Source organism: Elaeis guineensis, chromosome 7 (assembly GCF_000442705.2).
Source record: "Elaeis guineensis isolate ETL-2024a chromosome 7, EG11, whole genome shotgun sequence".
Lineage (NCBI taxonomy): Eukaryota > Viridiplantae > Streptophyta > Magnoliopsida > Arecales > Arecaceae > Elaeis > Elaeis guineensis.
In genome coordinates, this window is record NC_025999.2 from 100,733,979 (window position 1) to 100,746,751 (window position 12,773).

At 35.8% G+C, this 12,773-nt stretch overlaps 1 protein-coding gene across 2 annotated transcripts; it reads left to right on the forward strand.

Annotated features, from left to right (window-relative positions):
* The first annotated feature begins 2,429 nt into the window (after nucleotides 1-2,429).
* On the forward strand, nucleotides 2,430-9,885 carry LOC105048019 (ATP-dependent 6-phosphofructokinase 3). 2 transcript variants are annotated; one of them, XM_010927202.4, is made up of 15 exons: nucleotides 2,430-2,596; nucleotides 2,696-2,923; nucleotides 3,617-3,663; nucleotides 3,783-3,822; nucleotides 4,005-4,067; nucleotides 4,153-4,290; nucleotides 5,270-5,428; nucleotides 5,561-5,614; nucleotides 5,837-5,905; nucleotides 6,015-6,144; nucleotides 7,400-7,440; nucleotides 7,593-7,817; nucleotides 8,235-8,286; nucleotides 8,383-8,537; nucleotides 9,342-9,885. In XM_010927202.4, the coding sequence occupies exons 2-15, from the start codon at nucleotides 2,822-2,824 to the stop codon at nucleotides 9,561-9,563; spliced, it is 1,497 nt and encodes a 498-aa protein (XP_010925504.1). In that variant the 5' UTR covers nucleotides 2,430-2,596; nucleotides 2,696-2,821; the 3' UTR covers nucleotides 9,564-9,885. The 2 variants fall into 2 exon arrangements, with proteins under 2 accessions (XP_010925504.1, XP_010925503.1); XM_010927201.2 differs by lacking the exon at nucleotides 2,430-2,596 and having other exon boundaries at nucleotides 2,603-2,923.
* The last annotated feature ends 2,888 nt before the right edge of the window (nucleotides 9,886-12,773 follow it).

The window sequence follows — 12,773 nt, forward strand, 5'->3', positions numbered from 1 at the left end:
TCATTTATGTTCTAATTTCGGGTATAGCTTTGTTCAAAGAAAAAAAGATCTAGTGTTATCAAGACTGTTCTGTGACATTTTTCAAAAGTTTTAACAAAAGAGTGCGGCATGTGACTAAACGCTACTTGTGCGGCGATTCTCGCGTTTATATTATGTTCACAAACAATGCCATGATGCTTTCCACAAGCTGGCCCGTGTTTACACGGCATTGTACCTAAGAAAAAGGTTGCAAGCATTTAACTTTGCGACACATGCACATGCGTTGCGATGCGCGCACATTGTATTTGGTCGGGGACGTCAAATAGCAGGAATATATTTGGATGATTGAGCTAAATTGCAAATCTAGTGGTTACACGTGTAGGCATTCACCTGGTCGTAGAAAATAATCACCTTTGGAAGTGGGTAACCTCATGACCTAAGAATCAGCACAGATAATAACTATAATTTTATACTCTTTTTTTTTCTTTTTTTCTTTTTTTTTTGGGATATGTTGTGTGAAGTCATTTGAGCAAGCTGAGCGTATGCATTTCATTGTTTGTCAGCAACAATATCCACTAGTTTATATGGCATATTAGTTTTAGTATTCTTTTCTGCTGGCTAACACAATGAGAGTTCTTAATGGTATGGATATTGTGCATGTAGTTAGGAGAGCGCACATGACAACTTTAAAATGTGTCCTAGCAAAATCTTTTTTTTTTTTGGTAAGATACCAAAACCTCTCTAAATTGATCACTAGGTGCACATCCAAATGCCATATATGAGCCATCCGGTCTTTAGACCCATGGCCATTATAGAGGTCATTTCATGCTTCTAGACTATAGCATATGAACGTTTGTTTCCTAGATTCGTGTCAATTGAACATATTTTAGAAGTTAGATCTTATTTAAACCCATGGGCTCGTTCTTGATTCCAGGCATGGACCCGACCGTTGGTTTTGTTCTTTGACACAATGACCGGGCCTCCCTTCCAGACACGGACCTAATGTCGGTGAATTATTTGACCCCACCAACCTCTTGCGAGACAGTCCATTCCGTCATCCCACGTGTAGCCAGATTTAGGAACATGCTTCATACTTTCCTCAAGCCACTTCGCCGTCGGCGACTCGGTTTTAACCCTGGCCGCTCCTGGGCCCGACCTCCCGGACCCACATCTCGAGGCGTACGGTGTGCCCTTGAACTCCTATCCTATTCCCCAACGAACCTCCCTGAAAATTTCGCGGCCCAGGCAAACGCTAAAATGAACGGGCTTTGATGGCTGGTCCACCCATCACATCATTGGATGGATCCATGTATAACTAGAACTCATGATCACAGGCCCCAAATCCCACACTTCTGATACACTATCAGATAAGATAAGCCCCGTTTACATTTAGTAAATAAGAGAGACCTCTTGACAAATGGGCGCTCTCCTCTGTCGTCCCCTATAAGAAAATATTATATTTTATCAATTAGTAACATTTTATCTACCTTTCGACTTATGATGCCGTTCATAAACAACAATCTTCCATGCTGTAACCTGTTATAAAAGGCAAGGGACAGAGCCCACATGGGGTGATGGTGATGGAAAGCACAGTGCGCGGTTATTAAATTAGAGGGCGGTTTCAACTTATCAATTATTCAAGAAAGAAAATCTGAGACCACTGGTTTGGAAAGTGGGGGTATCATTTCCCTCCAGAACATTACAGAAAAGGTTCGCGTTGAGACCCGTGCTCCCCCAACCGGCCAACCTGCGTGCCGCCTCATGCAAGTTACCAAAATGCCTTTCCAATTTGCTGAAATTACTAGTTGGCCCTTACTCGCCTCTTTTAGTCAAATGACCGTGATCTCCGTTCCAAATTCCAAGCTGGTGGCTCCGTCCTATTTTTACTTGACTTTTGTCGCGCCCATCACGACCGTGCCGTCGTTGTCTCGCACGTGACATTCAAACAGTTGGTTGGTTGGGCGGTTGGGTTGTGGTTTCCAGCACCCACGGAAACAGTTCCGCAGATGGACATGGAACGATGGGAAAATCCCAGGTAGGAATTATGTTTTCTTCCGTTCCTTTATGATGTACAACTTCCCATAAATGCCATTCAAGTGCGAGAACCCGATGGCGTCCCCGTAATTTTCTCCAACCGTAAGTTCCAATTACAACACGACCAACTTAAAATGACCGGCATTAAAAGACGCCATGGTGCTTCAAAAGCGTATCCGCCTCACCCAAAAAAAAAAAAAAAAAAAATTGCCGACATTAAAAGAAAGTCTTTACAAGAGGTTACGTGGCTCAATAAAAACCCATGATGCGTGTCAATAAGGGAATCCGGGGAGAATATACTGTAATAATAGCAATACCGTAATTTGCTAGAACTCAAGGGCTTTTGAAGAGTGGACCCTTTTGCTCGTCCACTATCGGAGAAGCCCGCCTTCCTTCCCTGCGTCGAACCTTCGCCCTTTTTCTTCAACTCCCAATTTTTTTCGTTGCTTCTCCTCCTCCGGTCGCCATCAAACGAACGTCAAAAACCGGAGTTTAGCGGGAGAAGAGAGGAAGAAAGACGCCGCCTGTTTGTTTCTCTGACTTCTTCTCCGATAAATAAGGTCTCTCCAAGAACCTCTCCAAGGTAACTCCTCTCTGTTCCCTTGTTCAACGACGAAATCCTTCGCTCTCTTTGCTCTTGTTTTTGATGGAATCCGTGCCTAATTCCACGCCGGTCCCTCAGAAGCTTCACGTCGGATCCAACGGGATTATACCCAATTCGAACCACTTCCTTGATCTGAGGAGTTCTCTTTCTTCCGTCGAGGCCCCGGGCCGGAACGGCGATCCGAAGCTCCAATCTGGGAGGAAGATGGGGTTGGAGATTAAAACCAATCCGAAAATCGTTTATGGAGAGGCCGGGTATGTTCTTGAAGATGTTCCGCACCTCACCGATTATATGCCGGATCTCCCTGTAAGTTTTTAGCCCTCTCTCTCTCTCTTTGGTTCTTTTATTCTCTTCGTGTTTTTTCTTTTAACCCTTTGAAATCGAAGACCTCGGTCGGTTTTTTGTTTGTTTGCATGGACTTCTAGACGAAGTTGTTCTTTTTTAGTTTCTTTTTCTTTCTTTCTTTTGTTTTTATCTGGCGGATTTCTTTAAGATGATGGCTTGGGATTTTAGCGGGAAGAAAAGGTTTTGGAGTGATTGTTCTTGATACTATCATGGTTCTTGATTTCTTTCTTTCTTTTGTTTGCTAAAAAAGTGGAATTCTTGTTTTCGAACTGTATGGAAAATACTCAGCTTTCGGAATGGTATTTGGTCTCTGAAGCGTTATTCTTGTGCTTTGATATTTTTATTACCGTTATATGTATGGGCCTCTTTGTATCATGGACTGGATATGAAGTAAAATATACTTAAATTGGTGATTAGGTAAGGTAAATAGATTAAACTTACCGAAATATTGATTGATCAGTGGATCATTAGATGGGAGAGATTGTTTTTCTCCTTAATTTAATACTGCCGCTTCTGTTTAGAGGATTGAATTGCTGATAGCTGAGCATAATAATTTTTATGGCTTCTCTATAAAGTTTCTTATTTACTGATTCAAATTTGTTTGAAGAAACATTTGCTCATCTTTGTCTTCTATTTCTGTTTTATTTTCTGCAGACCTATCCCAATCCGCTGCAAGATAATCCAGCATACTCAGTTGTGAAGTATGTCTTTCAATTCCTTTTTTATTATAGAATTTTGTCAGATATTTATAAATTATAGGTGCTATTTTTAGTTTTGTCAATAGTGTCGGTCACTAAAATATTATATTTTCTCTTGGCAGGCAGTATTTTGTGAATCGGGATGACACTGTTGCCCAGAAGGTGTGTTACTTATGGTTGTTATGTAGGTTAAAATTTTGATTTTATAGTTATAAATTAAGTCCTAAAGTTGTGGTTCTGGTTCTGTGACTTGTGAGGACGCACATGGTGTATCAGAAATCTAAACTGGAGTTGATGACTTCGCTATTGAGAATTTACGTATTTACTTATCTTCTGTTCTGTAGATTGTGGTTCACAAGACCAGCCCCAGAGGAACCCATTTTCGACGTGCTGGGCCCCGCCAAAGGGTAGGTTGTGTGCTCCATGTATGCATGAAGTGATAATGAATGCCATTAAAATATAAATTGATGGGCAGAATTGGTCTTTCCTCAGGTGTATTTCGAGTCAGATGAGGTGCATGCATGCATCGTAACATGTGGAGGCCTGTGCCCTGGGCTTAACACAGTGATAAGAGAAATAGTATGCGGCTTGTCGCACATGTATGGTGTCACCAAAATCCTTGGCATAGAGGTGAGGACTGCAGTATTGAAGTTTTTAATCAAGCATTGTGCAATTAAATATAACAATAAGTGCATGAAGGATACATATTTTTGGGCTTTAGGTCTTTTTATCTATTTATTGGTTCTGTTGACGAAGGTACTTATTATGTCAGGATAGGGACTAACCTGATTTTAGTTCCGGTCAGCCTTACATGTCATTTGTTTTGGTCTTTATGATGTTATGTGAGAATATCAATAATTGTGTATCATTGTAACTTAGGGAAATATAAACTTAGGGAAATATACTCAAGTAGTGTCGTTGTGACATATTATTATATGGCTATGATATCAGGGGTGATGAAAACATGTAAATAAGTTTAAATTGTGCCAGTATCCATGTAAAAAGATCCAACTCCCCCAGACTGTGATAGAAGTATAATGAGTTGGTTTATCAATTTTGAAATGCATATTATAGCTTGTTACATTTATTTATTCTTTTTATGTAGTAGTTTCTTAATACACTTCTGCTTGCTTGATGTTTTAAAATTATATTCTCCCCTTATGCATACATCTATCTGAGGCTACCAAATCCAGTTTTGAGAGCATATAATTGGAAAAATGTGCAATGCCCAATGTCACCATGCAATCTGTGTGATGAGATTTCTAATTTTGTATGCATTATGAGCTTTGCAGGCTCAGAATTGGAGCCTATGAATGGAATAAATGCTATGCCAACACGCATGTCATCAATTGCGTGTCACTACTAAAAGTTCATTGAAAATGGAAACCGATATATAAATAATAATGAAACAAGAATCATTCTCAAATCTCAATGTTCTCATGCTCTTTGAGGCTAGTATCTTAGATTGTTTGGTTCTTTTCTAAGGAACAAAAGCCATCATTGTTCTCCTACAATTTACATGGGAATTGCAGTTTTTGTTGCACGCTCAGTGAATTATATTATAAATTGCTGTTGGATCATCAATTAATTTGGAGAGTGGTATCAATAGGGTGGATACAGAGGTTTCTATGCACGCAATACCATTAGTTTGACGCCCAAGACTGTTAATGATATTCACAAAAGGGGAGGCACCATCCTTGGCACATCACGAGGCGGCCATGATACGTCAAAGATAGTTGATAGCATTCAGGATCGTGGGATTAACCAGGTAAGCATGATAGCATTGTTATGTTCATTTTTCTTGTGTTCTATGTCATCATGACATGGGAACTAACACTCTTAATAAGATTATGACTTGGATATCATACCGTGATTTTCTCATCCATAATTTGTCTTTCAGGTCTATATAATTGGAGGAGATGGAACTCAAAAGGGGGCCTCCATGATTTTTGAGGTAAATTATAAGTTGGAAGGCAGAGAAGACTGCAATTATGTAGCCACACTTAGATTTTGTCAGTTCACTTCTTGTGAATAGAAAGAATTGGCAGGTTTATGCTAGACAGGGTTTAGTTTCACTTTCTTGAGTTCTTGTTAGAAACAAAATTCTGATGTTATATTATAACAATTTTGACTATGTTAAATATAACACCTAATTCTGTAAGATCTCAATTTGCAGGAAATTCAAAGAAGAGGCCTTAAAGTTGTTGTTGCTGGCATTCCAAAGACGATAGACAATGACATTGCGGTACTTGGTTTTCCCATTCTTATTCCTATCGTCTTCCAAGTCTTATCTTTGGTGGTTGTCTACTTCTTCAACATGTCATGTTTTACATCGTTATTATTCATTGAATCAGGTTATAGATAAGTCGTTTGGTTTTGATAGTGCTGTGGAAGAGGCCCAACGGGCAATCAATGCAGCACATGTGGAAGCTGAAAGTGTTGAGAATGGAATAGGTGTTGTGAAGTTAATGGGTCGCTATAGTGGTTAGTCTCTGTTCTTAATAATATGAACTTCTTGTGGTTTTAGTTTATACAATGGTGGATCATATTTCACAAACTATTTTAAAGAGCACTTGTTCCAAATGCTGTTGAAGTACATCTATATTATGAATTTGACATTTGTAGATTTTTGAGCAATGCTTTAACGTCTTATATGGATAATGCTTTCTTGGGATAAACTTGAAAGTTTAGAATGGAAATGATTAAACCAACTTGCTTAGGTTCAATATGTTAACTTGGTATCAGTGTTGCTGAGGTATAAGCAAGTTATGTGAGATGCCAGATCAATATTGTTCATTCATTACAGGCACATGCATTTGTTGTAAACAGTCACAAGTGTTCTTTGAACAAATGTCAGTATATTGTAGAACCACTTTACTGGAACTTTATAAATATTTATCTCTGTTAAGTTATATCTCTGAAACTTTTCATGAGTTCAATGTGCAATCTACTGTTATGGTAATGAGAGCTATAACCAGAACAATTTTTCTTCTGGAGGATGCCCATGTGAAATACTTTTGCAGCCATATGTTTTTACCACAAGTTTAAATCCTTCATTCAGGGCTTTTCTAAAATCTTCCTTGTGACTTCCATTAAATCTGCTTAGGGCTTCCTATTTTAGGTCTTTTCTTTAAATTTCCCCTCAGTGAAACTTAATCTAGATTTAACTGTAGATATGACTATGCTACATTTAGTTTTTGTGCCTTCAACTTCCATTGTTGCAAATCCTATGCTTCATGCATTCAAGTAACTTACAGTATTAGCATATGAAGCCCATAGTTTCAGCACCAGATTTTGCTAAAGTAATTAAAATACAATTTATGAGCATCTAGCAACAAAAAAATGAATGTAGTGAAAATGCTATAACTATGAAAATGGCGAACAGACTAAAATTCTCATATGCATAATACATGATCATATTCATCAAGATATTCTCCGTATGTACATGTCCACTTAAAATTTTTGTTGTCATATCGAGTATCTTCTCATTCCCAAATTGCATCATTGCCAAACATTAGGCATTCACTTACTGTTCATAGAGCCCTAAATTTATAAGAGAGATGCTAGTGTTTGGTCATACTAATATCTCTGAGCCTATTTATTTGGAGTTGCTAGAAATAATACCTTGCCGTATTTTTTATTTTTGTATAATGTGATTTGATCTGATTTAATTTAACATCTTACAAAGTTCTTCCCTTGAAAAAAAAAAAAAAAAATCTAACAAGGTTCAATGATGCAGGGTTTATTGCAATGTATGCCACTCTTGCAAGCCGAGATGTGGTAAGTTTGATGTCTTATTTGTTTTTTTTACCAGAGTGAAGCCAAGTCTTGTTTACTTTGCCAATACTTGCATTAGATGTTTTATCTTCAAATTTTTTCCCCCAACAAGAAACTCAGTACTGATGAAGCTACTTCTTCTTCTTTTTCCTCAGGACTGTTGCTTGATTCCAGAATCACCTTTCTATCTTGAAGGGAAGGGTGGACTTTTTGAATATATAGAGAAGCGTCTTAAAGAGAATGGTCACATGGTTCTTGTTGTTGCTGAGGGTGCAGGACAAGAGCTTATGGCTGAAAATATGCGGTCCATGGGCCATGAAGATGCTTCTGGAAATAAGCTACTCCTTGATGTTGGCCTTTGGTTGTCTCAGAAAATAAAGGTAAATTCTTTGCTTGAATTTTCTCCTGAGATATTGTAGTAATTTAGGATGTTGAACTGGGTGCATTGAAATGTTAAATAGTTTTTCGGGATAATCAAGTGTATGTTTAGCGTTTCACCATCATCCTTCAGGAAGCAAGGGAGTGAAACACTCAGCAGATACTTAAATATCCCAGAAGTTATACTTTTTCCCAAGCCATTTACTATGCACTGACTGTCAAAATTCTTTACATCATGAGTAACAAATACTTGGTCAATTATCAGCTTGCTGCCTTCATTGAGATGGGTAATACATATCTTTGTCAGGACATGATAGTCTTTTGTTGGAGATCTATGCATTTGGACCTTTCCTTCTGGAATGAGGGGTATAATTTTTTTTTTTTCAAAATAATTACTGAATTTTTTCTGCATCATGCAGGATCACTTTGCAAGCAGAAAGAAGAAGATGGCAATAAATCTTAAATATATAGGTATGTTGGCAGAGGTAATCTTATGTTCATTCTGTGGTGCTGAGCTGGTGCTATGTAGATGATAAAATCTGACCTTGTGAGGTGACCTGACTGCAGATCCAACATACATGATTCGTGCAATTCCAAGCAATGCCTCTGACAATGTTTACTGCACATTGTTGGCACATAGTGCCATCCACGGTGCCATGGCAGGATACACTGGTTTTACTGTTGGTCCTGTTAATGGCCGACATGCTTACATACCGTTCCATGTAAGTAGCACCTTCTCCTCATCTGACCTTATGTGTGCATGGGAAGATTTATCTTTCAAGCATGCCATGAAGGTTCAACAATTGACATGCAGGACCCTGTAATGAGGGTTCATTTTCTCACTAAATCTGGGTACTAAAGGCTTTCTGGTGACTACGCTGGCATTCATTTAAGATGTGCACTCATCTATAGAGATTGATAGTAGATAGGTCCTCACCTGTAATTGTCATCAACAAAATCATGTTAATTGGACATTTTTCGCCATTTAACAGAATTGAAATAAACTTCAACAATTTTCATTATTTATGAGGATAAAGCCCTTTATATGTGTTTATAGTCATCCCACTAGTCTCTGCTCCAAGTAAAACATACTAGCAAGCATGTTAGCATCATTGCTGTATGTATCAACCCTTGGAAAAGCCCTTTCATCACTTTTTAGTTGAAGTTTCTTTTTTTTAACTTTGAACAAAAGTGCAGCCAGCATTTTCAATTATTCTGAGCATTAGGATTAATGCGTTAAAACTCAAACAAGCCCAAACTTCCAATAGATATCATAGATCCCATACGATCCCCCCCTAGCAATCTCACTTTATGCAAGAGGGGAGACTCAGTGGATGCCTATAGCATTCCTCCATTCAGAAAGCCTTCTTATCTCACAAACCATGGCTTTGTCATTTCCATTACATATGTAAAAGTCATGAGAGGTGGGTGGAGCTTGTTAAGCATTAATTTCTTCAGTCACAATAGTGCATCAAGTTTCATGGTCATTAAGATTTACCAAACTGATTACGTCATCTTTGTTGCAGAGGATTACAGAAGCACAGAACAAGGTTGTGATAACTGATAGGATGTGGGCAAGGCTACTCTCTTCAACTAATCAACCAAGTTTTCTGAGCCATAAAGATGTGGAGGATGCACGAAAGGAAGAAGCACCACCAACGCAATTGTTGGATGGGGAGAACTGCAAGGATGGTCATCATGTTAAGGATGTAGTTGACAACGGTCTGGCGTGTAATGGCACTAGGTGAGGTCGACCATGACAAAGTGTTATGTCGATTATTTAGCTGTTCTATTCAGCAGCAGGAGATCCCTAGGTTGTGTTAATGGTGCTACATAGATGAAATTTAAGCTTAAAAATACTTTTAGACCACTATATGAGCAGTCCAACCAAGCGTGTGTTTGTCAGGATCTATAAATAGACAGGCATGTGTCTGGCAGGAGCTTTTGTATTTATATGGAAGGGCTGTCAAATTTTGCTCCAACTCAGTGAATGAGTTGAGCTGTATTTTATCGCTCAGGTCAAACATACGAGGGTTTGTCCTCCTGAATAAGATGGATTCTTTTATTTCATGTTCCATGTTGCCACTCCTAGAACATCACTCCATCCATCTTATGTCAATTGGAACTAAGATAATAGCTTTTTGGATGATGATATGCTGGGACAACTAAGAAATGTGATGATGATTGCTTTATGCCAACTGGACTAGAAGGGATGAACTTGTGATCAGGCTATATAATCAAACTTGTTTCGTGGATTGTTGTTTATGAGCTACCTAGAATAGCGAGTTTTGATCAAAAAATTCGTCCATTTATCATGAGATGAGTTTATTATGTTGGGTAACAGAGGAAGAAATCCCTCTCGTCCTCCATTATTTGCCAACCAAAATGGCCATAAATGTATAGGGAGCCAGAAATTCTTGCTAGACGTGCACTGATGGCCAGAAAGATAGATGATAAATTTGCCACTCAGCTTGCTTTTGCAACCATCTGTTTCTTTTGAAAATGCACTCCATGAAATTTCATCAGATGTGATAAAGAATGTTACGATGGAGGCCATGTTAATTAGTATTTTATACAAAATCACGCCAAGGTTCAGCTGGCACATATCTTCATGGAGAATTCCTGATACAAAAAATAAACTATAAAATACTTCATCAGCACAGCCCTCCTTAAGTTCCTCTGATGTTAGAAGACCAAAGGATTTTAGACTGTTTCTTTGCTTGAAGTGTTGCATTGATTACCTCTCTCACACTCCTGCAACCAATATTTGCAATGTGCAGATTGAGTGCAGCAAGAAAGTTGGTGTGACGCACGTCTTGTAACCCAATTTAGCAACAGCTATTACCCTCTTGTCTATTCTTGGTACCTTCAAAAAGAGAACAGAGGAAAGAACTCGAGGAAAATGCTCGATAAATCGCATCACTTGGATGTTCCGAATACAAACAGCAGAACAAATTGTTAAGATCTATCTATATTGCTAATTTTCTGAATAAATTACTAAGTTTTATTTATATTTTCTATGTTATTTTTATTATATAAATATTATTATATAATAATAATATAGTATAATATATTATATTTTATATGTTATAATATGTAATATTATATAATATATATTCATAAATATAGATAATATATGTTATATAAATAATATAATAACTTATATATAATATAATATAATATAATATATATTATAATCTATTATGTAATATTAATATATATTAAAATAAGATATTATTATATTATATTATAATAATATAAGATATTAACATTATATTATAATAATACATAAGATATTATACTATAACATAATATTATTATAATCATATATAATACTAAAATAATAAAATATTATTATTCGATAATAGTGTTATATTATATTATATATAAAATAGTATTATATATTATTATTATGGGGTTAGGGATATACTGGGAATGAAATAAAAAATGTTAGTTTTAAGTTGATGAAAAAATAATTATCCACCTTTTAAGTAGGTAAGATTTTTTTTATTTTATTAATAAATATTATTCATGAAAAAATAATTTATTTATCTAAAAAAATATAAAAATATAAATAAATTGATGAATAAAAAATTAAATATTTTTTTTATAATATTTATCTACAAAAAATGGATCTTTAAGGATAATAGTGCAAGTGCACCTAACTATTTTATAGAGACAGCAAAATATTACCAATTTCAAATACCAGGGGACAACATCTTCCCGTGTGCCAACATTGGACTTCGGCGTCGGGGCCCACCTCGTTTGAGTATCGCTGCTTGTCATCACACAAGTCATATTATTGCAGCAACTGATATTAGAATGGGCCAGCTGGAACGTTGCTAATCAATTATTGGAGAGAAGGGGTGTTGGTGTGGTCTAGTCGCTCCTCACATAGGACCCACATCATTTAAAAGCAAGAAAAAGGAAACGCGGCAGTTTTCTTTACACACCGCTTTGCGTGAGATGGTGGGAAAAAGAAATATATATATATATATATATATATATATATATATATATATTTTTTTTTTTTTAAATTATGATACTATTTTATTGGATAATTGGAGAGTTGAATGTATTATGATTATATATATATATATATATATATATATATATATATATATATATATATATATATATATATATATATATATATATATATATATATATATATATATTTTAAATTATGATTCTATTTTATTGGATAATTGGAGAGTTGAATGTATTATGATTTAACTAAACTCTCGATATACTATTTCAGATATTGAGAGTTACAAATTAAATAATTTAAATTATATCCAAGCATCCGTACTTGATGAGATCAGTCTTTCCTTTGGTTGTTTATTGTAGAAATCTATCTTATTGGTGATAGATATTAGTGTTATGAAAGTTAAAATTTAATTTTAATAATATTTTTATAATTTTTAATTGAGAAAAAAATTATTATAATTTTATTATTCTAAATAGTAAAAGATTCTCATGATTTTTTTCTTCACATTGAAAAATTTTTTATGTTAAAAATTATGATATCACTTGGTTGTAGGTTCTTTGATTATTTGGGTTATTAATTACTTGTGCAGATCATGGAGATTATTGTTGTTTGGTAAATTATAGTGATATCCCATTTAATTGCACAAAGATAGAGAAGGAGTTTGCTATATTTTGTTTCTTAATTATATATTTTTAATATAAGATAAATAAATTATATCTGAAGTTGAAATATCTAATTTATAAACTAAAATAAGGTGGAATTCTTCACATTAAATAGTTTAGCATGGTAGAGCCGGTTCTCTCAAAAAAAACAAAAAAAAATATTGATCTAGTGGCAAGATGAAAAACCATATACCAACGTGCACTCACAAAAACCGACCAATAGTTGTTTGATACTCGAATTCACAATCATATGAGCAGATATACCATAGATAATCTTTAGATGGTTATGCTCCCACTTGCTTGAT